This window comes from Ahaetulla prasina, chromosome 1, assembly GCF_028640845.1.
Source record: "Ahaetulla prasina isolate Xishuangbanna chromosome 1, ASM2864084v1, whole genome shotgun sequence".
In the NCBI taxonomy this organism is placed as follows: Eukaryota; Metazoa; Chordata; class Lepidosauria; order Squamata; family Colubridae; genus Ahaetulla; species Ahaetulla prasina.
The window spans coordinates 352,201,661-352,228,179 of NC_080539.1; the positions used below are offsets into that span (position 1 = coordinate 352,201,661).

General features: G+C 40.3%; 1 protein-coding gene across 3 annotated transcripts; it reads left to right on the top strand.

Annotated features, from left to right (window-relative positions):
• Positions 1-4,147: 4,147 nt before the first annotated feature.
• On the top strand, positions 4,148-26,230 carry CDKL1 (cyclin dependent kinase like 1). 3 transcript variants are annotated; one of them, XM_058163115.1, is made up of 11 exons: positions 4,148-4,366; positions 7,724-7,793; positions 8,283-8,569; positions 15,305-15,426; positions 19,597-19,669; positions 21,155-21,245; positions 22,119-22,319; positions 23,246-23,328; positions 23,972-24,028; positions 24,786-24,941; positions 25,446-26,230. In XM_058163115.1, the coding sequence occupies exons 3-11, from the start codon at positions 8,402-8,404 to the stop codon at positions 25,551-25,553; spliced, it is 1,059 nt and encodes a 352-aa protein (XP_058019098.1). In that variant the 5' UTR covers positions 4,148-4,366; positions 7,724-7,793; positions 8,283-8,401; the 3' UTR covers positions 25,554-26,230. The 3 variants fall into 3 exon arrangements, with proteins under 3 accessions (XP_058019098.1, XP_058019099.1, XP_058019097.1); XM_058163116.1 differs by lacking the exon at positions 7,724-7,793 and having other exon boundaries at positions 4,148-4,382; XM_058163114.1 differs by lacking the exon at positions 7,724-7,793 and having other exon boundaries at positions 4,151-4,366.
• The last annotated feature ends 289 nt before the right edge of the window (positions 26,231-26,519 follow it).

Genomic DNA, 26,519 nt, shown 5'->3' on the forward strand with positions numbered 1-26,519 from the left:
ATTTGTGCAGCTTTCTGAGATTTGGTGTGTTTCTGTAGTGTTTCACTCTAACTACACAAACACACAAAATCTCAGAAAGCTGTATGTGGCATTTTGTGTGTATGTGTGTGTGTAAAGTGTGAAAGTCAGTTTTTGAGCTTTTTGTGGCTATGTGAAGTGTGAAGTGGAGCTGCTTTTACATTGTGTGTGAGTCAGTTGTGTGTGTAAAGTGTGAAAGTTGGTTTTTGAGTTTTTTGTGGCTATGTGAAGTGTGAAGTGCAGCTGCTTTTACATTGTGAGTCAGTTGTGTTGTGTGTGTGTAAAGTGTGAAAGTTGGTTTTTGAGCTTTTTGTGGCTATGTGAAGTGTGAAGTGCAGCTGCTTTTACATTGTGTGAGTCGTGTTGTGTGTGTGTAAAGTGTGACAGTTGGTTCTTGGTACCTCTTATTGTTTTTTTATACTTTGTTTATTATTTTTATTATTTATTGTTATTGGCCACGCCCACCAAGCCATCTGACCACCAAGCCACGCCCACCAGTTAAGCCACGCCCACAGAACCGGTAGGGAAAATTTTTAGATTTCTCCCCTGAGTATAAGGTAAGTGCTTCATCGCAGCCCAGAATCTCTTAAAAGGAGGTTTTCTACAAGCTCTTTGGCTGAAGAGCTTGTAGAAAACATGTTTTTTAAGGTTCTAGTGATGAGGAACTCAGCTGGGATCACCAGAGGAGCCTTTTAAAAAAAAATTTTTACAACCTCTTCGGCCAAAGAGGTTATTTAAAAAAACACTTTTAAATGGTTATGATCTCAGCTGAGCCCTGGATCCTCAAAGGCTTTTTTTTTACTTTTAAAGGCATGTTTTCAGCTGAAGAAAAACTGCTTTTAAAAGAAAAAACCCTCTGATGATGATGCGTCTCGGCAGGGGGCGGGGCCAGGGATTTTGGCTACCAGTTCTCCAAACCACCATCGCTACTGGATCGGGTGTGCCAGTCTGAACTGGGAGCATTTCACCCCTGATGTAAGCATAAAATCATACATGCTTCCTGAATCATTAGGAGGGAGAATGGGATTCAGATGGATTGGTTGATAACTATCAGATTGAATTTGGCAAGAGACATTTCTATGCTACTTTGTAGCTAATCGTACACTCTGGAAAGTAAGTATGATGGGTGAATGAATGCATCATGGATGATGGTATTCATTAATGATTGCAACAGCCATTACATAGGACATACAGACAAGACTGGCAGAGCGCATCCTTGAGCACTAACTAGTAGTTGGAAGACATAATTTCACAACATATGGGCAGGCTTAACCATAGTTTCAATTGGGAAATTGTGACCATCTTAGACCAAGCCAAGTCCAAAAACACTAGGAAATTTCTAGAAGCCCGGCACTCTAACATATTAGCCATCAATAGGCACATAGACAAAATAGAATAGAATAGAATTTTATTGGCCAAGTGTGATTGGGCACACAAGGAATTTGTCTTGGTGCATATGCTCTCAGTGTACATAAAAGAAAAGATACGTTCATCAAGGTACAACATTTACAACACAATTGATGGTCAATATATCAATATAAATCATAAGGATTGCCAGCAACAAGTTATAGTCATACAGTCATAAGTGGAAAGAGATTGGTGATGGGAACTATGAAACGATTAATAGTAGTGCAGATTCAGTAAATAGTCTGACAGTGTTGAGGGAATTATTTGTTTAGCAGAGTGATGGCCTTCGGGAAAAAACTGTTCTTGTGTCTAGTTGTTCTGGTGTGCAGTGCTCTATAGCGTCGTTTTGAGGGTAGGAGTTGAAACAGTTTATGTCCAGGATGCGAGGGATCTGCAAATATTTTCACGGCCATAAAACAATACATAGGATGGAAAAGAGACAATCTACAAACTAAAAAGGGAACAAAAAGACCAAACACCTCTTCACCAGCAATTGGCACCCAGATGAGCATAGATTAACATCCGACCAATAATCAAGCAAAGGATACCCTAATCAAGGAACTGCCAAACAAGCAGTAAACAGCCCAAAGAACTTCTAAGACCATCCTGTAAGATTAGAATATAAACTGAGAGCAAACCCCACTCCTTACTAGCACTGATGGTGTTACCTAGTTTGGATAATGAGCCTCCAAGAAAACAACCAAGCTCAGAAAGCACCAAGAACCCCTCAAATGTAAACAGGGTTTGCAGCAAGAATTGGGCAGGTTTATAAGCTGCCACTTTGAGGGGTAACAAGTGATCTATGGAGAGAAGGTGGGTTGTAAAAGGAGGGAAATTAAAAGTGGGGGGCTCTACTTTCAATTCATATTTGAAAAGTTCTCAACAGGATTGAAATGGGGGCTGTTGTTTTTACCAAGACTGCAAGACTAGACGGATCAATGGTTATGGTTCCCATGTTGATCTAATCAACAGCTAATTTCCCAGAAGTATCTGCATTGCTCCAGATACTTGCATGCAAAAATGAATTGCTTTCATGGATATAAAGGGGCTAGAGGGGACATGACATCACCACACAAATAACATAGGTGACACCATTTGCACAAGAATGTTATGTGATTTCGTCACGGCTTTTCATGGATACATTAACTTTTTCATAAATTAGCCTCTGATTTGTCTCAGCTGCCCAGTATCATTGTGGAATTGGGCAACCTCGAAAATTGCAATATTAAAACTTGGCTTTGGGGATATACTTGAAACAAGAAGATTCTAGGCTGCAAGATGAGGGCTTTAAAAGGAGAGAGTAGTACCCAGTGAAATAGTCAAGCATCCTCTCCATGAAGAATTTGGATTGCTGACATTTGCTGGGTTCACAGAAGTCAGTCACTTTCTCAGGTCAATCCACCTTACAGGGTGATGGTTGTGAGGGGAAATAAGAGAAAGGAGTATTAGGTATAATTGCTGTCTTGAATTATTTATAAAATAATAAAGCCTGTATAAAATTTTTAAAAAGCCTGTAAGTGTTAAGAAACATAAGTGTGCCCAAATAAAACACATTCCATTATGGCTGACTATAATAGCCTGATGATTCAGTAAGATGAACTACAAATTACCTATTCCTATTTTAAGCAGGATTAAAATGACTAAACCCAACCGATGTTCAAAGTCCTATTCAGTTAGGAAATTTGCTGGAAATTCCAGACTTGTGGTTAGCAGGGATTCAGACATTTATGCATGCTATTATTTAACACAATGCAAGCAAGACTTAGTAGTTTCATGATTTACTCAACCTAATTTTCTGGGTTCACTGGCTGAAAAAGTACATGGGCTGGATTCACACTGGAAGCTACATTAAGCCATGATTGGCTTGTTTCTTGATAAGTGGGTGGTAAAAGTCAATTTATGTACATTGAGAGCATATGTACCAAAGACAAATTCCTTGTGTGTCCAATCACACTTGGCCAATAAGAATTCAATTCTATTCTATTCTATTCTATTCTATTCTATTCTATTCTATTCTATTCTATTCACTACTGTCTCATGTCTTCCATAGCAAAGCTCTTTATTAATAGTTTTGAAGCTATCAATCCAAAATCCTAATCTCACTTTGCTTTCCATTAGGTTTTCAAGACACTTGAAATCACAAACTACTTGATCCTAATTTAGTCAACTATATTGTGTGATTTCATCCCTGTGGTTAGTTGATGGATGTGTGCGAAAGTGGACACAGAAAATACAGTAACCACGGGGAGGCTTGTGAGCGCAGGCTTCTCCCCTTGCTTTTACACCTGTGATCGGGTTTGGGCAGTGGAGTATCTTTGAAGTTTGAGACCAAGTAGTTTGCAATGGAAGGAACGCAAAGAAATGCTTGTAAAAAAAAACAACCACACACACACACACACAGTATTTTAGCCTTCTCTGGATAACCAAGAAAAAAAGTTCAGCGCGTTTTAGTAGAAAAGGGGGGTATGCGTCACTCCGCAGCAAAATGTATCGGACGTTGCAGGCTTCAAAATGGAGCAAATCCCTGTTCTAAATGCCTCCACTAAGCAATGCCCGCCCTTCTGCGTTGTCTTCTCTCCTGACAGACGGAGCCACGGCAGACCGTCCAGCTTGCTGTTCGGATGGCTGGGCTGCCACCTTCAGTCGCCGAAAACGCCGGCCTTCAGCCTCTCCCTGCCTACGGTCCACCTCCAGGAGGCGGGAAGTGGCGAGAGATCGTCGCCACCCCACACCGCCTTCCCCACCCCCCCCACCTCTCGCCCAGGGGCCGCCCTGACTGGCAGGCACTTCAGTGTCTGCGGCCGACGGCCCAGAGTGGTGCGTGAAGGAGTCGCGTCTGCGGCCACATTTGCCCGCCCGCGCAGCAGGCGAGAAAAGCGGGCGGCAGCTGCCGGGAACCAGCCATCGCCGGGCGGCATGAAAGCGAAGTCTCGCACCGAGGGTGAGAAGAACTGCTGGTGGGAATCCTCTCGCTCCCGGCGCAGGGCAACGGTCTCTTGAGCACAGGCAAAGTGCGCCTTGGTCGAGCAAGGATTGCGCGGGCGGAGAAGTTCCTTCTCGGCTGCGAGTTGCGAGGAACGCGCGCTTTTCTGTGGAGAATTAGAGAAGTCCCTGCAGGGTTTTGCAGGGCTAATGGAAGGGAGGGTGTTTCTGAGGGTATGCAGAGAGCACTTTAAGTGGGGGGAGGGGAAGGAGGGGGACATACTTGGTCTCTCAAGTGGGCTTCTTTCCTGCTGGGAAAAGAAAAATGTCTGAATTGCCTCAGAGACGGCAACATTCGCTTGGGCAGCTCCCCCCCACCCCCCCAATGCCTGTCAGTGCGACCTGGAGCCTCATATTTTATCCCAAACGGGCTGCTTGCAGGCCTGAGGGAAACACTAGCAAGAGGCTATCTGGCTGGTGAGGGTGGAGGGGACAACCCCAAGTCCCCTTTAGGACTCTCTCTGGGACCACCATCTCCACTGTGCCCTTCTCACTCACTTGCTGGCATCATTATCCTTCATTATCCTTCAGGGAGTTTTCTTTTGCAAGCAAGTTTTCTTTTGCAAGACAACAAAGGGGGAAGCCAAAGCTGGGCCTTGTCCCTTGCCTTCCCTCCTGTCCCTTCCTTCCTTCCTTCCTTCCTTAGGCAGAGAGGCAGGTGTGTGTGTTGCTGCTGATGGGCTTGCCCAGCTGGCTGCACCTCCCTGGCAACCTGCCTTTGCCTAAAGGTGCTGAATTAAAATTTAATTTACGGATGGGCCTTTTGCATGGGGAAAGTGGTCTGAAGACTCAGAGGCCACTGGAGCCTTCCAGCAATCGGGTTTCGGATTGCACTAGAGGCGCTAGTATCCATCACTTTGGTGAGGAGAGCACCTTACAATCCTCACCCTCCTTTTTCCTCCGTGTTTCTAAATTCACGGAGTAATGCTACCACTGTGCAGACTGTGCATTTTTTTTTAGACAAGGGGGCCCTTTCAGTATAGGGCCTTCATACAATTTCTTGTTAGGAGGTTTGCGTGCTTGCAATACAACAGTGGTGTCCAAATCATCACAAAACGTCAATTTGCCATGAAGGGAGCTGAGGAGCTTGGTCCTGCTCACCCTCTCTTATCCTTCAGAATGATCCCACTTCAACATATCTTTGTCCTGAGGATAGGGGAGAGAAGTAGGCAAGCACTACTCGAAATATTAGCCTGCAGCCCCCAACCATTTTCATTTTCTTACAATGTCTGTGTGGGGCCCCTCTGGGTAGATATATGGGTAAAGGAAGAAAACACTAGACTTGTGCTTTGCTTTGCAGCATGCTCACATCTCTGTTTGAGTTAAAAGACTTTTTAATAAAAATTGTTTGTTCGGGCAGGGAGCCTGGCAGGCATCCAGGGGCACCTGAGAGCCCTCAGCCATCATATTAGAGACCCAGAAGCATTATACAATAACATAGACTTGAAAATATTTTTGTTTTGTTCTAAGGAGCTTAAAGTCTAAATTCAACTGAATGTAGAGATGATCAGATCTGAATAGAGGAGTGGAGGGAAAGAACAGGAGGAAAGAGAAAGTAGGATGGGGAGAGTATGCATAAATGCAGTCAGATAGCTTTATGCGGTTGCTGTGACAGAAATCCAAAAGATTAAGCAAAAGCACTGGCTTTTGAGGTGAAATGTGATTAAGGGGAAAGAAAAGGGCTGAGCAGAAGTTCCAGGAGTTCCAGGTCTTGAGGACAGTGTGAAGGAATAAATAAGAAAAAAAAAATGGAGCCAAAGACTGCAGGAATTACAAACAGAGATGTATGGTGTTAAGAAAGATATTCATGACTTTCCCAAGGCTATGGTTACTCCTTGACTTATGACCACAACTAGTCCTTGACTTATGACCACAACTGAAATTTCTGCGGCTAAGCGGGGCAGCTATTAAGTGAGACAGGGTCAATTTTATAACCTTGTTGCTGTGGTCATTAAATGAATCGCCACAGTTAAGTAAATACACAGTTGTTAAGTAAATCTGGCTTCCCTATTGATTTTGCTTCTTAGAAGCCAACTAGGAAAGTCACCAATGGTGAACATGGGACCCTGGGACACTGCAGCCAATATAAATACATGCCAGTTGCCAAGCGCCCAAACATGCTGTAAGTGCAAGGACTGGTTGTAGGTCACTTTTTCTGTAAGTGTAAATTGTAAGTGCAAGGACTGGTTGTAAGTCAGTTTTTTCAGCACCATTGTAACTTCAAATAGTCATTAAATGAAAGGTTGAAAGTCGAGAATTATTTGATATGTTTTGTGGCGGATCCAGGAAGCTTTATCCCGACATTTATCCTTAAATTTCTATCCCACCATTTTCATTATTAAAAAGAATCTCAAAATGGATTATAAGTCACTGCAAACAATTAAAATTAAATTATATTAATAATAACAACAGAGTTGGAAGGGACCTTGGAGGTCTTCTAGTCCAACCCCCTGCCCAGGCAGGAAACCCTACACCATTTCAGACAAATGGTTATCCAACATTTTCTTAAACATTTCCAGTATTGGAGCATTCACAACTTCTGCAGGCAAGTTGTTTCACTTTTTAATTAATTAATTATCATCATCTTAATAAATGTAAATAACTTTTGATGACTATTAAATATGGAACAGAAAAGTACTGTGGTTCCAGTTTAACTGAAAGTCTGAAAATGTGCATCTTTAAAAGAAGTTCAGTTTCAACTGTTAACTAAACATGAATAGATTCTGCAATGGAGGTTTTTGTACTGGAAATGCCTTCATTCAGGTCATTGTGTTATGAATTGAGCAACCTCAAGGAGACATCTTTTGCAGATCTTTTGTAGCTGATGGATACCTACGAAAGGAGGTATCCAGATCCCAAAGGTATCATGGTCCTAAATTTATCAGATGCTCTGTGAGATTGCAAGTATGTAGAGATAAACAGAAAAATAAAGGCTTCCTCAACTCATGCTTGACCCATGGGGTCAGTGGTGAAATCCAATTTTTTTTACTACTGGTTCTGTGGGCGTGGCTTGATGGGTGTGGCAGGGGAAGGATATTACAAAATCTCCATTCCCACCCCATTCTGGGGCCAGCTAGAGGTGGCATTTGCTGGTTCTCCAAACTACTCAAAATTTCCGCTACTGGTTCTCCAGAACCTGTCAAAACCTGCTGGATTTCACCCCTGCATGGGGTCTACATTAGTATCTCCAGGTCCTCTGCAACATCTACAGAAATAGTTTGCCACTGATGTCTCCTGGGTGGTTTCTTCAGTTTCCCAGTGCAGCTTGCTTCCCAAGGCTTTTCTGCAGACCTGATTCTGCTTCATTTTTTTCAAGGACATCCAAGATTGAACAGGTCCTATCAAGGCAATGACTAATTAGCTGAGTGAAAAAATAAAGGTGAAGGGTCAGTTTATACATCACATTAATTCATAATACGTTTGCTGGTTTTAGAAGTCCAATGAAATGTGGGCACTGCCATGTTAAATAGAAACTTTTCCACAACAAACCACACTGTAATTTCAATCATTCCAGTTCATTTCAGTGGAACTGATGGAGAAAAACTTCATTAAGTTCCATTTAACTTTTTCTAGCAAGAAGTTTTGGGAGCTTGCCCAGTGCTGTAGGGTAAATAGCAAGGCATTTCAAGCCACAGTGATGAAGCCACTTAAAAAGAGGTCTTATTTAAAATAAAATAAAAAAAACCAATCTCTCCTTACCACCTGCTGAATTATCAGGGATGGGGGGTACTAAAGACTAGTGCATTCTTTAAAACAACGTAAATATAGGCTCGGATTGCTTGGTCTATTAAAGAATCAATATGGTGTGGTTATGTTCCATGGATTCTATAGATGCTAAGTGTGGCTGCAACCATATTTTTACATTTGTCTTACAGGTTTAAGATGATTGTGGTCTTTTGCAACTTTTGAGTTATTCAGATCCTCAAGAGAGCATCTTACTTACCAGGTTTCGCTGAAAGCGGATAACATCTTAAGAGATTCTTTTCTGTTAGCAATGGAGAAATATGAAAAAATCAGTAAGATTGGGGAAGGCTCCTATGGGGTTGTTTTCAAATGCCGAAACAAAGACACAGGGCAAATTGTTGCTATCAAAAAGTTCCTGGAATCTGAGGATGACCCTGTTATTAAAAAAATTGCACTTCGAGAGATTCGGATGTTAAAGGTAATGAACTGGAATCTGCTTATCGGAACCTTGTTTGATTAAAGCTGTATATGCTTTTCTATAAGCTTATTGTTTTTCTTTCTTGTAACTAATGCAATAGCCCTTTTTATCTGAACATCGCTATGCCTTTTATATGGCAAACATACTGTTGGATGCCTGCCTAAGAGTCATCCAGCTTTTGGAAACTTATCTTTAAAATGTATTTCATGGATCATTGACTATACATGGACTATGCATTTGATGATAGATAGCTCTGATAAAAAGCCATGAGAAACAGTGGAAAGAGTGGATATAAATAAGATTATTTATTTCTTCAATTTAAATATCACATGTGAACTATAGAGTTAGAATGAACATATTTTAACAATAGTGATTTTCATTGTTGTTTTCCATTCTGTTTGAGTACTTTTAATCCTATAAGAAGATTGATAAATCTCTTAATGTAGACATGATTAATTGTGATTAGGATAGTAGAAAGCTGTTTTATTCCTTTCTTTCAAGCTTCTTGTGGTACCTAGATCAATTCATGTAAATTCTTTACCTCATATACTCTCTTTCAGGTTCCAATCAGTTTACAATGAATTTTTATCATATATGTCTCTCAGAGGTTCACAGCCTAAGAGTTAACTTAGGAAGAGAGTTTTTGGCTTTCAATGTATGTATTAAACAATTGTCCGTTTGTCTCTCTTGAAAGATTTTCTGATGGTATAAGGTCCAGGGATTTTTTTTAGAAAAGCTTCTTACACGGGGTCCTTCTGATACTGGGCCTAAATATATTCCATTCCAAATGAAGCAAAAGAACATGTCAAGATAACCTAAATTCTGTAAGAGAAAAAACAAACTGCACTTTTTAGTTAATGTAAATCATTATGGACAATTGATTGAGGATTTAGTATTCTGGGGTTTGTTCTGCTGGTTATATGTCATTTGTGAGCAAACCTTAGCACCAATGGCCACAGTTCAATCCTCCTGCTGTTCCTAATATTAACATAATTTATATTTACATGTTGGTTTATTCAATTTATATGGCCGCCCATTTTACAACAACTCTGGGCAACTAACACAACTTAAAGCACTAAATATAAATGATTACAAATTTACAGTAAAAAAACATACAAAAGAAAACCTTTAACTTGTCCACCATTAGTATTAACTATTATAATCATTGGTATTGTAGCTTATATTATTATCTTTAGCACAGAAAGGATATACAAGGAACAAGGCACTGTAAAAATAACAGGGACTCAATTTCTGCAGTAGTTTTCCTGCTGATATTTTGATGCATATTTTTGTTTTTTCCAACAGATAGTGGACAATCTCTCCTCTGTTCTCATAGGAACTTATGAAGTAGCTTTTTTCTAATTAGGATTTGCACAAAATAATAAGAGTTTTTAGGAATTAATGGGTCTGAATTATCTTTTCTAGCTGAAAAGTATTATCCATGCATTACTTTATACAATGTAAATTATTGTACATCAGCTTTGCCAGGCTGAATCATTTGATATATGTATATTAAGAATATAATGATTACGTTGCTTGAGGATGGTGGGAGTTGTAGTCTGCCACAACTATAGTGCTCTAGCTTGACAAAGGTTGTTGTAGAACAGGGCTGTCAAACTCCCTGCGGGACAGATGTGTCACATGCTGGCCACGCCCATGCCCAGTTTAGCTAAGGGGGGAAAAGTCCCGATACATCATGTGATGCCACCGCGACAATGTGTTTTTGACACTCCTGCTCTAGAACTAATCATACAGTATTTTATGCCAATGCATATATTTAGAATTTTGAGAATGTATTTCAGGCACCCTTACTGTTGTTATAGGAAAGACCAACCACAAAATACTGATATAATTTTGTACACCTCAATTACTTCCCCTCATTTGCTTCTTTTCTAGACTAAAACACCCCAAATGTTGCAATGTTTCATTGTAGAAAAGCTGTTCCAGCCCTTTGATTATCTTGGTTGTCCTCTCCTAGATCCACTATATCCTTTTGAAGTGCAGTGACCAAAACTGAATACAGTATTCCACATTAGGTGGCCAAAGTATCTGATTGCAGTTCATAAACCACATCAAATTGTTTTAGAAGTTTAAAGTTGGAGTGGCATTGACTAGCTCTTTTCCAAGATAAGTCCCTTAAAAGAACCATGATGTCTTGGCTTTTGGTCTATACCTGGCCATTTGTCTTATAGGTGAAACAAGAGGAATAGAAAATGGTATTTATCAATCAGAAGTTTATCACCTGCAAAATGCATCCAACAACATGGAAAAGTAAAAGGAGGTAGCAGCTGGATGTTGGGTCAGTTGGAGAAAGTATTGTTGGATTAATATTGCGAAGACTCAAATGGATTTGAGTTTATCAGCATTTCACTAAGTGCTGAAAAGATGGTTGCAATCCAAATCTTAAACCAGGATGTAGAATGAGCTCATTCGGGTGTTCTGTTAATATTTGTGTTGAATTCAGGGGCATTGGGGCATTTCAATTGCTTTCAACTTTTTAAATTATTATTATTATTGGTTATTCTACTATTTATTAGCCACCCAGTATTGGGTGTTGAATTGTCAGTCATATATATTTAAATAACAAGTAAATTTGGAAACCCAGTTTATTCCCCCCAAGGCAGAAAATTGCACTGAATGATTTTGGATAAGGATATAGTTGCTGTGAAGATAAAATTGGAGAAAGATGAGTTACATACTCAATGATATTGAACAGGAGAGGCAAAATGTAAATCTAATAAATACGTAAGTAAATAATGGCAATCTCTATGCGTTCTCTGTGTTTTGAGGTCAGCAGAAAGTCAGATGATTGCAAGCCTGCTTTAAACAGGTGGTTTGGAAATGCCTTGATGTCCTTGGACTTTTTCCTCCCTGTTTTCCTTAGTTTTCACCTTTCCTGACTGGGAAAAGGTGTTTCTAATGACTTGAAGTGAAGTTTCTTGAGATTTCATTCACTTCTTGCCCTTCATACTGGGAAAAGCAAAGGACAAACAGATCCGGCTCACTATACATGAAGGAGCTCTCCCTGCTTATGTAAAATGGGGTTGGGTGGTCTGAATATCAATACTTGGCCTGTTGATAGTCCACCTCCCTCCCCCCACATAGGTATATTTCATCTTTTTAAAAATATCATCCATCCATTTTATTAGCAATGCACTTGAAATAAAATGAGCCTTGTGTGAAGAAAATGTCTTCTGGTCAATTCTGAGGGATAACAGTTCTAACTCTCCATTCAGATGATATTGCCTTAAGCCTTTAGGGCCCAGAGAAGGTAGCCAGAGGTGGTTTTAGCAAGGGGTTCTCTGCCCGGTTGCTGGGTGGGCGTGGGTATGGCCATAGTGGGCGTTGCCTAGTCGGCCTCCTGTACCATGGTATGGTGACGTGTTTTTGCCCTCCCCAGGCTCTGGAGGCTTTCCTTGAGCCTCCGGGAGGGTGAAAATGGGCTCCCCAGGCTCCGGAGGCCCTCTGGAGGCTGGAAACAGGCCTGTTTCCGGCCTTCCCGAACTTCCAGTAGACCCGTTTTTCATCCTCCCCAAGTCTCTGCGTGCGCCCTACACTTACTGTATCCAAAATAGGCTGTGTGGGGACTCCTGGGAGGGGTCGGGTGGAGTGGGCAGGGCCAGCCAGGAGTGGGATTTGGGAGTTCTCCGAACTGCACAGAATCTTAGCTAGAGGTTCTCTTGAACCCCTGCAAACCCCCAGTAGCCCACCCCTGGAGGTAACCATGGATCCTGTGGACATTTTATGTTACGATTCCTCAATTCCAAAACTTTGACTATGTTGCTGCCACAATTGGATGTTGTACCACAAAGCCAATGAAAATATCAAGTTGCTTACTTCTCCTTGGGCATGCTTTAAATCCATAGTAGCATTCAAATCTACCATAGCTATCTGAAGAGATCCAGAAGTCTGATAAGCTATTGTGGAAAGATTTCTAAAGCTTAGGAAGAAATTCAATAGTGGGGGCAGCAGCTTATGTCAGGAAAACAGGTAATAAATGGCTGTTGAAGGAACCAAGAAAGAGAGCTGGGGAAGCAGAGTATCTCAACAATTTGCACCGTTCTTTGCAAATGGATCTGTGCTGAATTGTGTTGATTGAACAAGTGCAGGCCTGCTCTGCCGCTAGTTCTGAAAAACACTTTCTCAGTCAATAGTAACAGACTGTTTGTTTGCTAATTGGAGAACAGTGTGGGTTGAGATCTAATCCAGCCGGTGTGGGGAGACAGGATTCTTAATCCATCATTTTTCTGTGTTGTGTAAACAAAAAAAGAACAAAGGCTTCAACAACCCCATAGTCATTCAGATTTAAGAGATTAAATGAGCTGCGCCATTTACCTTGTCTTCCTTTAGGGTACAAGTGTTGGATTTGAAATATATGAACATAAGGCTGTTGATGGAAAAAAAGACTACTGGTGGTTGTATATCAACTTTTGTATCAGAAGCAGGGTGCATCTGGATCCTAGTTGCTGGGAGACATGTCTTGCTTGTGATTTTCCTTCTGTGAGAAACATAGTGCCACCTTTTAGGCCTTTCATCCAATCCAGCACAACTTTTTATAAACTCTTAAGAACACTGAAGCCAGGAGACCCCAGGGTGATCTCTTGGTATTTTAAAAATCTGAAATCACCTTTTTATTGCTGTTTTGGTGTGTCGTTGTTAAATCACTCTGTGCTGAGTTAGTATGACATCCGAAGCAGACGTGAGCAGCCCATGACCTCATACTGCTTCCATCAAGTCATTTGTTAAACATATTTGCCAAATCTCTAAAGCTGGCCAACTTCATAATGTGGTATACAACAGTGGTGGGTTGCTACCGGTTTACCTCGGTTTGGGTGAACTGGTAGCAGAGGTGGTGGAGGCCGCCCAGACGTCATTAAAAGCGAGCGAGCGCACCTGCGCACTCCCAATAGCGAACCGGTAGCACCAGGATTTGAAATCCACTACTGGTATACAATACTAAAAGCAATTGAAAATAATCGTAATCAGCAAAAAAAAAATGTAAATGCCTAAGAAGAAATGAACAGGAAAATTGTAATCCTAAACTTTGATCCCAAAGAATCCTAACATGCTCCCTAATCCAGGGTGTGGGGAAAGAGGCAGATCCTTCAAGATTCACTTAAAAATGAGTCATGAGCACAGGCTATTTTAGCTCTTCCAGGCTCACTTAAACAAACCCCTATCTTGTCATTCAGATTATATTGCATGTTGCATGTCAATAAAATTAAAATGCAAGTATTCAATCAATATGTAGGATTTTATTTATGGTCAACCATCAGGACATCTGTTTTTTATGATAGTTTAAGAAGAAGTTTCATGCTTTGTGAAATTTAGGGAAGATAGGAAAGGGAGAATGAGAATAGTATTGTTAGAGACAAAAGGCAAGATAATTGCAGCTGTGTATTAATGGCAATTATGGTATATAATAATAATAATATCAGAGTTGGAAGGGACCTTGGAGGTCTTCTAGTCCAACCCCCTGCCCAGGCAGGAAACCCTACACCATTTCAGACAAATGGCTATCCAACATTTTCTTAAAAAATTCCAGTGTTGGAGCATTTACAACTTCTGCAGGCAAGTTGTTCCACTGATTAATTGTTCTAACTGTCAGGAAATTTCTCCTTAGTTCTAGGTTGTTTCTCTCCTTGATTAGTTTCCACCCATTGCTTCTTGTTCTACCCTCAGGTGCTTTGAAGAATAGTTTGACTCCCTCTTCTTTGTGGCAACCCCTGAGATATTGGAACACTGCTATCATGTCTCCCCTAGTCCTTCTTTTCATTAAACTAGACATACCCAGTTCCTGCAACCGTTCTTCATATGTTTTAGCCTCCAGTCCCCTAATCATCTTTGTTGCTCTTTTCTGCACTCTTTCTAGAGTCTCAACATCCTTTTTACATCGTGGAGACCAAAACTGAATGCAATATTCCAAGTGTGGCCTTACCAAGGCATTATAAAGTGGTATTAACACTTCACGTGATCTTGATTCTATCCCTGTTTATGTAGCCCAGAACTGTGTTGCCTTTTTTGGCAGCTGCTGCACACTGCTGGCTCATATCTAAATGGTTGTCCACTAGGACTCCAAGATCCCTCTCACAGTTACTACTGCTGAGCAAGGTACCACATATACGGTACCTGTGCATTTTGGGTTTTTTTGCCTAAATGTAGAACCTTACTTTTTTTCACTGTTGAATTTCATTTTGTTAGATAATGCCCAATGTTCAAGTCTGTCAAGATCTTTCTGTATCTTGAGCCTATCTTCTGGAGTGTTGGCTATTCCTGCCAGCTTGGTGTCATCTGCAAATTTGATGAGTTCCGCACCTATCCCCTCGTCCAAGTCATTGATGAAGATGTTGAAGAGTACTGGGCCTGTAATATGTTTTATCTTTCTTTGGATTGCAAAGCAGAGCCCAATGGTTATGCTAAAAGGTTATGGGAAGAGTTTAGTAATAAATAAACACACACACACACACACATACACACACACACACACACACACACACACGTAGTCACAAACTTTAACTGAGGAGAACATACCAGTATGTATTTTTGAGATCATTTGGGGCACGGTAATAAGGCAAAGATGAACTAGAAATGAAATTCTGAGCAATGACTCTCCAATCTTTTTGCTTAATATGGTGACTCTATGTTAGAATTAGATCACATTTTAGAATGTTGATACAACATCTTTATTTTCTTCAACTGAACTTGCTTCACAAATGTTCTGTTATGCATTTTTAGCAACTGAAGCATCCCAATTTAGTCAATCTTCTGGAGGTCTTCCGGAGGAAACGAAAGCTTCACTTGGTCTTTGAATATTGTGACCATACCGTCCTTCACGAGCTTGACAAGAATCCACGTGGGTAAGTGTCGACTCGTGAAAGTCATAGAAACAGAGCAGTTATAATGTCCATACCTCTCTGCAGACTTTTCTTGCTAGATGTAACAGATCTGCAACCATCAATCTTGAAGGTTAAAAAAAGGCCTCTGTGTGGTTACCATGGATTAAGGCATGCTTGCAAAAGAATGGTTTGAGAGCTTGCTGTGGACTCTTGCAAAGGAGATAATATGGCTGAGATGGGATCATGTATGCTAAAGAAGGGATATAATTCCTCTTTAGACCTTTAAACTGATCATTGCTGAAAAGACTTCTTCCACCTCAAAGCCTATCGCAAATCGTGCAATTTTTGAGAAAGCCATTCCTTGTCAATTTATTTTAAAAAGCCTGAATTTTAATATTTGTGTGAAACCTAGTACAATAGACACAGATACTAAAGTCTTGCTTTAAATCAGTGGTGAAATGTAAAATTTGTTACTACCGGCTTGGTGGTGGTGGGTAATGTGACTGGGTGGGCATGGCCAACTTTTTTTTTTACTTTTAAAAGCATTTTTTACAACCTCTTCGGCTGAAGAGGTTGTAGAAAAAATGCTTTTAAAAGGCTCTAACAATCCCAGCTGAGCCACGTGATCATCAGAGGCTTTTTTTTACTTTTAAAAGCATTTTTTCAGCCAAAGAAAAAATGCTTTTAAAAGTTCTTTTTTAAAAAACCCTCTGATGATCGTACGACTCAGCTGGGCACGTGGGGGGGCATAGACTTTTGCTACCAGTTCTCCGAACCACCTGCTGCCATCGTTACCGGATCAGGCAATCCGGTCCGAACCGGGAGCATTTCACCCCTGCTTTAAATGTATGATCCGACCTTGGAAAGATTGTCATTTTTCCTGCCATGAAAATTGATTGATCTGGAAAATGTTGCTGGCAACTTTGTAACAGCTCTTGAAGAGCCTGGTCTTCTATTTAAGAATCATAGAAGAGATAACATTAAGGCACTTCTACGTGAGATCTCTGTGCCAGTTTGAAAGCAGCTCGAGATCGCTTCATATGTCATCAGCTATGTTTGAAAGCTGCTCTACTATATTTCCGTCTCTTGCTCTGCTGAGCTTGTTCGGCTTTGAAATGGCAACAAATGTATTAATTTGATTTAGAAGGCCACTATATTCAAAAATTATTTTGATTAGCTTAAATAATTAAAAGAGAATAGAAAAACCCAAGTGAGATTAAAAAATATATTTTTTTAATTTTATAAAAATCACTCAGGACCTAAAATACTGCATAAAACCTGCCAGGGACTCACAAACAGCCTAACTCCGTGATGGTGAACCAATGGCACGTGTGGGCATGCATGCTGTCGCTAGCTACTCTTCGGGGTTCTGTTGCATGCATGCATGCCAGCCAACTTGTCTTCGCACGAAGACAAGCTGTTTGGCACACATGCGTGTGCCGGAACACAGAAGAAAGAGAGCAACTGTCTGGCATGCATGAGCCCGCTGGAACCTGGAAGAGCAGTTGGCCGCCGCGCACATGCACACCAGCTAGCTGCTCTCTTCCGGGTTCCGGCACCCTGGCGTGCATGCATGTGTGCACATGCACGCACGCTCCAGTTTTGGCACTCAGTGCCAAGCAAGCTTCAAGGTTGCCACTAGATGGCACTGTTTAATGGTGGGGATCCAGAGCACTCTCATTATGCCCAATTTATTATTTGGGTGAAAGCCACTGGAGACCTATAAAGGATTTTATAACTGACAAGTGTGGACCCAGAAGCCAATTGGGAACCAATACACTGGTTTTCAAGCTGTAGTTGTGAACCTGTGAGAAACCCTAAGCTGCACACTGGTCTCAAATGGGAAGCACCACCCTGTCCAAAGGTGAAAAATTCTGAGATCCAGAGGCTCATAACAGTTACAGCAACTCAATCTGAGAATAGTCTCCAGGCACCACTAGGCTTGTTGTTACAATGCATTAACCCTGTGCATTAGCTCTTGTAAATAGTCTATTTCTTAAATACCAATAAGTAACTATATAGTTTTAGTTTTACTTCATGCTGGAATGGCATATTAATGCTGTTCTTATAGATAATTGTGAGCCACCCAGAGTCATCTGCAGAGATGGGCAGCTATAAAAATCAATCAATCATTCAAACAAACAAACAAACAAACAAACAAACAAACAAACGTTTACAATTTGCTGTAGGTCTATAAGATTTTGTCAGGGTTCCAAGTAACACCCCCAATGAAAGAAGACTCCAAGGCTAGAAGTTCCTCAAAGTTCCACTTTATTAGAGATGTCATATTGGCACATCTGGGAAAACCCGAATCTGAAAGCTTCTGGGTTTGCTCCACCCAAAGGAAAGTCAAAGTCTCTTCCCCTGCACCCACATGTCCACCACATGGTCCAATCAATCCACCATCCCAACTGGAAATGCCTCCTAGTCACACCACTCCAGGTGCAAACTGACTGTCCTTGACTCCCAAAGAAAAGAATGTTGTTATGGCTAGATAACTCTACAACTCCATGTAATCCCCCCTCCTACTTTTCTACAGCACTAAATATGGCAGCCCTGAAGATTCAAAGAAAAAGATGGTCTCCTTCTGACAGATTTTAGTAGATTCTACACTAGAATAGAAAAGGCAATCAAACAATTAGAGGATTAAGGTAATTCCTCTCTCAAGGAAAGCTTATATAGCAATGATGGTGAACCTTTTTGGCACCTAGTGCCCAAACTGGAACGTGCGTGCATGTGCGTACACATGTACACGCACGCTTGGACCCCGGAAACTCAAAAACCACTTGGCCAGTGTGTATGTGCCCACTGGCCACCTGGTCTTCAGGTTCCCAGGGCTCCAGCATGCACGAAGATCAGCTGACCAGTGCGCATGCATGCCAGAAACCAGAAAAGCAGCTGGTGACGGCACGCATGCCCACAGAGAGGGCTCTATGGGCATGCGCGCATATGTCCAGAGGTTCGCCATCATGGCTATATAGTATTTAGAGTGTTGTGTTCAGAAAGTAGGTAAGACAACATAACAAAAGTATAAATCAGATATGACATAGGAAATGGGAACCTAATATGTTTTCTGGTCCGATAGTATGAAAACGAGATGTCAACCACTGAATCTAAATGAGAACCAGTTTAATCTAGTGATTAAGGCTCCAGGCTAGGAGACTATGAGTTCCAGTCCTACCCCAAGCATGATAGCCAACAGGGTGACCTTGGGCTGGTCACACTCTCTCAACTCACCTCACCTCACAGGGTTTTTTTGTGGGGAAAATAGGAGGAGGAAAGTTTGTTGAGTATATTTACCACCTTGAAGGCAGGATATAAATAAATAATTAGATAATATAAATGCAGGGAGAGTCAGAATATTAAAAAGGAAGTACTGATTTATTGGTATATAATAGGGCATGTCTTTAAAATTGATTGCATACATAAATCATTATGTAATTAATAGTTACGGTTTTGAAAATTCACTGGAAAAATTCTTAGAGGAATAAGCTACATGTTACTTTTGGAATGAAAGTTAGTATACAGAGGTGGGTTCTACTTACTTTTACTACCGGTTCGCAACGGGACCGTGCGCACTTCTGCGCAGAAGCTTCCTGACGACATCTGGGTTGGTGGGCGGAGCCTCCCGCCGCTTTTATTTATTTATTTATTTATTTTTACATTTATATCCCGCCCTTCTCCGAAGACTCAGGGCGGCTTACAGTGTATAAGGCAATTGCCGGTTCTTGCAAACCAGTCCGAACCGGGGGCAACCCACCATTGGTAGTAAATCTGAAATACCATCCTTTAGGGAACAATAGGGGAAAATGGTCCTTTGTCTTATCATTGGTCCATGCCTTTCAACAGTGAACTATATCTGGTGAGTCAATTTCAGTCACTTTAGTGTTAAATATTTGTTAACTATTTTAAATGCTTCAAACAGAATAAAAGTATTTAAATAGCTGCATCTGGGAATTTTTTTCCTTCATTTCATATTTGCGCTCCAGTTTGCTTCTTGCTTGCTCTTATTTTAATCATAAATTCATTTTAAAAAACCCACATTGAATATTCTAAGTAATTAGTACTCAGTTTTAAAATGAAAATACTGCAGCATGTGTTGTGTTTATGTAGGAATCATCTAGGTCTAGGAAAGATGTTGAATTCTACACACCCTATTTTTGCAGCCTTTTCCATTTTTTTCCCCTCCAGGGTCCCAGAACATCTTGTGAAAAGCATAACTTGGCAGACTCTCCAAGCAGTGAATTTTTGTCACAAACACAATGTAAGTCATTCCATCCCAACATTGCCACTTTCTGTTCTGCACTCACTGTACCAGTTTGTTTTTGCAGAGCTACAGACTTTGAGCTTACTAAATCAGAGAAATGTTTGTATTTCCATGTTGTATGCTATATTTCCTTGTACCTCCATGTTGCAGAACAAGATCTAAATCTTCACCTCTTACATATAATTGCTATAATTATCTCGAATGGCTCAGCTAGATATAAAGCTGTTTTTTGTAAATCATTTTTAGAAAAATGTTTTCATGGGGGGGTGGGATGGCTGATTTGTTTCCATTTTTGACATTTTGCCAAAAGAGGTAGAAGTGTCCTGCCTCCATGGTAAATTTCCTATTCCTTAAAAGAGAGGTTGGCAACTTTTTCAGGTTGGCATTTTTTAAAATTTATTTTAATGCAAAAGATCATAAGTTTTGGTCATTCCTACTATTTTGGTTATTTTAATTTTTGAACATGTATTATAGTAATTTTGATTAGATTGAATCTTTTGGGGAAGTAATAGCTACCATATTGCTTCCTCTTACCCTAAAGTATCTTCCCCAAGTTAGTAATTCTGGACTGTTGTTCCAGAATTCCCAACTTCCAGCCATGCTGATTAAGAATTTTATAGTTACAGGTTGGAAAAAGACTTTTCCATAGAGTCCAGAATTATGGAGAACATGCATAGCAATTCATGTATAAATACGTTTCTTAACATTTGTTATATACCAAAACTTCAAAGGAAGACAACTGTGATTGGCATGTATTTCTTATCTTTATTTTCTCCACAAATTAAACAGGATTGCAGATGTTTATTTCTTAGCAATCATACTTCATAAAAAAGTGAGAGGACCATATTGTCTCAAGTGTTAGATCTCAAAAAAAAAAAAAATCCATTGAGGACTTGTATACTGCATGAGTCAAAAAGTGAGCTGTGAAAATATTTACAGACCTCTAGCATCCTGGACATAAATTGTTTCAACTCCTACTCTCAAAACGAAGCTATAGAGCACTGCCACACCAGAACAACTAGACACAAGGACAGTTTTTCCCCGAACGCCATCACTCTGCTAAACAAATAATTCCCTCAACACTGTCAAACTATTTACTAAATCTGTACTACTATTAATTTTCTCATCATTTCTATCACCCATCTTCTCCCACATATGACAGCATGACTGTAACTTATTGCTTGTATTCTTATGATTTATATTGATTGTTTCCTAGTATGATTCGACTGCTTATTTGTTCCCTGTGACTAGCATTAAGCATTAACCTTATGATTCTTGATGAATGTATCTTGTCTTCTTATGTACACTGAGAGCATATGCACCAAAGACAAATTCCTTGTGTGTCCAGTCACACTTGGCCAATAAAGAATTCAATTCTATTCTAAAAAACTAGATTGCCAGATGTCTGTGCCTGAGATTAATAAAAGGAAGCATTGTGTTTTCTCCTCGAACATATCATTATGTCTCTCTTTCTATGTCTAGTGCATACACAGAGATGTAAAACCGGAGAACATTCTCATAACGAAGCATTTTGTCATTAAGCTCTGTGATTTTGGATTTGCTCGCATATTAAGTAAGTTTATTATATGAAGTTCTGTCCTCTTTCACTAGGCAGAGATCCTGCAACAATACATGAATGTATGATTTTTTTCTGTTTAATCCTGTTAATAATGTTCCTCTTAATGGATAAAAGGATAAAAACCACAAAGTTGCTTTTTAAAATTTGTTAAGCAGTTAATTAATAGAAAGTAATTACCCTTTTATTTATCCTTTATAACTACTTTGATACTCATTTCAGAAAGAATAAAAATGTAAGAGGACTGGAAAACGAGTTATTGAAATCTATAGAAACACCAAAACATACAAATATACAAAATCAAATGCAGCTTTGATCGCTATGTCAGAGACAGCACAATGTTTGTTCCTAGTTCTATGGAAGTCATTTATATAAATTATATTTCTGCAACTAAGTCCATGTGAACAAAAAAGCAATCCAACTGAATTACTCCAATATTCATGCAAAGACAAAATAAGATGCTCAAAACAAGAAGTGCTACTCTTTCTAAAAATGAGTACCAGAGTTGGTAAACAAGAGCAGATTTGCTTCTTCCGTGAGCAGCCAAGAGTGAACCTTACCATATAGTGTTTGTAATTCATTTATTATTTATAAATATCCTTTTATTTCCTTTGCCCTTGAAAGGAAGATTTAGACTAGAGAGAGAGTGTGTCTTTAGTCCCGTTTACTCTAAATCATGGGTCCCCATACTTGGCAGCTTTAAGACTTGTGGACTTCGACTCCCAGAATTCTCCAGCCAGCAGGAGAATTCTTCAGCCGGCTGGAGAATTCTGGGAGTTGAGGTCCACAAGTCTTAAAGCTGCCAAGTTTGAAGATCTCTGCTCTAAATGGTGCTTCAGTTTCTGCAATGCTTTCTTCAAATCCTTTCAGCTGGGCCCTGTGACTACTATACAGATTATGTGGCTACCAGGTGGTATCGTTCTCCTGAGCTCCTCGTAGGCGATACTCAATATGGCCCTCCTGTAGATGTCTGGGCTATCGGCTGTGTCTTTGCTGAACTTCTTTCTGGCATCCCACTCTGGCCTGGAAAGTCTGATGTGGATCAACTTTACTTGATCAGGAGGACGTTAGGTAAGCGAAGGTCATTGAGAAACAGCCATACCTCTAAGTTGTCTGTTGTTTCTTACTTCCTCCTCATCTCCCCCCCCCCAACCTCTGGGGTGTCCATGTGAAGTTTGACCATCTCCTGTGTAAACACCCTGGAGAAGCATGATGTGTGTTGCATTGAGTCATGGGACTATTTTGTTAATTGAAGTTGATTTTTGTATATGTTCATCAACTTTCTTCATCATGATACTTGGGAGAGGGGGAAGAAGAGAGACTATATAAGGCATTCTTATTCCTTATTCCTACTTAATAAGTAATAGTACCAGGGGTAAAATCCAGCAGGTTCTGGCAGGTTCTAAAGAACCAGTAGCGGAAATTTTGAGTAGTTCAGAGAACTGGTAAATATCACCTTTGGCTGGCCCTAGAGTAGGGTGGGAATGGGGATTTTGCAGTATCCTTTCCCTGGAGTGGAGTGGGAATTGAGATTTTGCAATATCCTTGCCCTGCCATGCCCACCAAGCCACACCACACCCACCAAGCCATGCCCACAGAACCAGTAGTAAAAAAAATTGGATTTCACCACTGAATAGTACCTAATACTATTCCTAAGTCCTACTTATTTCCCCCCACCTGCTCTCCCCCACCAAGGATTGTTTGCATTTAAGTAGCCTTTAGCAACCTGAGGCCTTAAAGGCAAGAAAAACAAAGCCAAAATCCAGCCCATTTTAAAGTGGGAGAGGCGGGAGGGTCAGCAAATTTGAAGAAAAGACCTTTTTTTTTTTTTTTTTGCCAGTCCTAGGGACGAATGTTTGGCTGGTTACCTAGGCACCCATGTTTCTGAGTCAAGCCATTCTTCTCTTCCATCTGCTTCTATTGCAAGCGTTACACAGGATGAGGCCCTGGTCATGCAAATGTTTAAACTGACTGCACTATTTGATTCTTGTTCAAAGGTGATCTCATTCCCAGGCACCAGCAAGTTTTCAGCACAAACCAGTTCTTCAGTGGGGTGAGGATACCCGACCCAGAAAGCATGGTGAGAGCTGCCCTCCTCAGTGGTCTTACACAAGCACAGCACGGTATCACCACTGGACCTGACTTATCAGGGTGGCAAAAACGGGGACGATCAGCAGATGCCCAGCAGAGAGAGGGGAGGAAAAAAACTGTAGCTGACAGCCTGGAGGCAATAGCCTGAGAAAACAGAGCTAGCTTGCAAGGGTTTTCTCATCTTTTTAGTGCAAGGAGCAGTGTTTTTGAAGAACCAGAAAATACTGCTTTTACAGATTAGCTATTTAGGGACCCAGGACATTGCTTGGTTACCAATTGTTGCCTAAAAAGAATGGTTCACTCTTGGATAGGACTCTAGAGAGACATGTAACTAGGTGCAGTCTGGAGATCAACACCCAAATTGGTTTCTAGGAGTGGGGGGGGGGAGGAAGGATTGCTATTGGAAACAGAAAAGAAAGCCGCAGACTGCAGGACTTGTGATAAAAAGCTGCAAAGCAGAAGAGCCTATTTATTTCTTTAATTCTCTCATCTCTCCTGGGAACCCATCCCTTAAAAAAAAAAAGCTTTTCCCCCCCTTTGTTGTTATAGGAGTACAATGGGGTTGGGGAAATCCTTAATAACTCTGAAGAATATTCTGCTAGTATTTATTTTCCTTTTTTTTTTTAAACTAGGAGCCACTAGAAATGAAATTTCCCACTATTTCCTATGCTGCTCTGGCACTAATGAAGGTGAGGAAAACATCTTGATGTTTGTAGTCATTTATTAGGGCTCATAAATACAGGCTCACCTCATGAGGTATCATCCCTTACAGAGTGATCTTCAAATTTACTGCAAATTACCTCCCAAAATCCCTGTTAGATGGTTAATAAGGAAGATGGTGGGAAAAATGCAAGGATCAAAAGCAAGGTTTCAAATGGTATATTTAGCTGTGATGCATTTGGTCTGAAAAAAAAAAAAAAGAAACTGAGTGTGATCTCAAATTGTTGCTGAAATGCAGGTCACTCGTTTGTGCTGAATGGGGTTTTGGCAGTTGTACTTCAGCAACAAGTACAATTAGACTTGGAGAAGCAAGACGAATCTAAACAAGCACCCATTTCTGAAACACCTAGAAAAAAGCTGGTCAGCTATTGGTAGGAGGAGCATGACACAAAGAAATGAGTCTTTTCCATTTTCAAATTTAGTGTGTGCGACTTTGAGAATGGAAATCTTATATTGCCCTGAAAATATTTTTTTTCTAACATGGGTAAAAATGTGAAAATAATGTTTGTTGGAACGTGTTCCTCTTTGGAAATAAATTGCCTGCTTGTTGGTTGTTATTGGTAACATTCTTTATATAACATGGGTTCTGTTGATGCTTGTATCTGAAATGTAGTAAGTTTTTTACTCTCTGCAGAGAGAAATGCATTTCGTTTTCCTGAATACTCTTTTGAACCCATAATTACGTTAGTCGGTATGCATTTCAGTCTCCTGCTTGTATTGTCTCAGGGCTGTCTGCATATGGATCCCACTGAAAGGTTGACCTGCGAACAGCTCCTTCAGCATCCTTATTTTGACAGCATTCGGGAGGTAGAACTTGGGAGGGAACGAGAAAGATCCATTACACGGAAACCAAACCGGCCACCTCGAAGGCATGTGCCTGGGGTAAGACACACTAGGCAATGCAAACTACAGGAAATGAGCTCCCCTACTTGTTTGTGACTGTTATCTCACCTATTTACTCCAATGTTCAAGACAACTTGACATTAAAAAATCAAAACCAAAATGAAAATCTGTGTTTAGAATAATTAGCATTAACAAAACTTTTCAGAAGCCATATGCTTTTACCGTTTTCTTGAATACAATACTTGAGGAGTAGGGAGCCTCAGGATTCCAGTGTTGAACTTTTCTGAGAACTTTTCTTTGTCGGTAAATATAAAATTTAACACAAAAATAGTTTGTCACAAAAGCAACTGCCTGTGAAGGCTCCTGGATTGGGGCTGAAAGGCGAAAGTGGAAGCAGTATGCTGTGTCCCATATTTGGGTAGACCAGGTTGCCCTGATTTTTTTAAAAATGCACTTTTTCTGAGAATCTTGCATTGAAATAGGCTAAAATGAAGGGCATATACATGTCCTCCAGTGAATTATATTTTATACTTTATCTTTCAGCTACAGTATCTGCCCCAATTAACCAGCAGCAACATTTTACCTGCTTTGGATAACAAGAAGTACTACTGTGGAACAAGAAAACTCAACTACCGTTTCCCAAACATCTAAAAAAACAAAAAAGCAGATGTCACAGCTAGTCCATTCTGTGTCTTCTTGTGCTCCTAACTATGAAAAAAAAAACTTGGAAGACAAATACAGTATCTACACTGGCATCAGCTAAAGCAAACCACAATGTTCTGGCTGAAAAATGACAAACCTTGGGAAGGAAATAGCTGTCGAATGCACAGGTACACACACAAAATGTGTCAATGAAAGGTTTGAAATAATTTATCAAAGTTCATTAGGAAAATGGTATTTGGGCCTCTTGGAAAATTGTATGTCTAATTATCAAGCACTTGTAATTTATACTTGTGGGGCAAGAATTCTTGCCTCTGCTGCAGAGGGAATTGATGGAGGGGATCCATACATGCCAAATATCTTTCATTCACAAAATCCCCTTGTGTCAAAGCAAGAGAGAACTCTTGGTCATATACTGGAGATGTAGTTAGTTTCCTTGGCAGGCTGAACCTGCAGGTTCTTTGTACAAGGGGGTGGAAGGTTGGCTTTGGGGGTTACAGACGAGAACCAGAAATGCCTGGCTTCGAACTTTTTCTTTATCGCTGTTTTCGCAACAAAATAAATAAAATGTAAAGAAGCTCTTTAATTAAACATTTTGTTTCTTTCAATTGTAATCAATGTTATTTTTACCCAGAATAACTAGAAATAAAATAAAATTTTAATATGTATGTTTTTTTCACAGGATTCGTTTAATTGTCTGAAATGGTATAGGGTTCCTGCCAAAACCGGGGGGGGGGGGTTGGGGGGTTGGACTAGAAGACTTCCAAGGTCTTTTCCAACTCTTTATTCGATTCTAATTTATTAAATATGCTCTCCAAAATGTTTTAAAGGCCACTTTCTATCAAAACAAGAATCAGAGAAATGATATGGCCTTTGATGTGCAGCTTAAGAAATAGTTTCTTCTGATCATAATTAGTTATGCAGTATTTATTATTGTGGGTTAGCATCCTCAAATTC

What these genes read in the sequence shown, in the direction of transcription:
- CDKL1 (XM_058163116.1), top strand. Translation starts at nt 8,402, where the DNA reads ATGGAGAAATATGAAAAAATCAGTAAGATTGGGGAAGGCTCCTATGGG. An exon ending in CTTGACAAGAATCCACGTGG is followed by an intron (nt 15,427 to 19,596) that starts GTAAGTGTCGAC and finishes TTTCCCCTCCAG; the next exon opens with GGTCCCAGAACATCTTGTGA. An exon ending in CTGCTCTGGCACTAATGAAG is followed by an intron (nt 24,029 to 24,785) that starts GTGAGGAAAACA and finishes GTATTGTCTCAG; the next exon opens with GGCTGTCTGCATATGGATCC.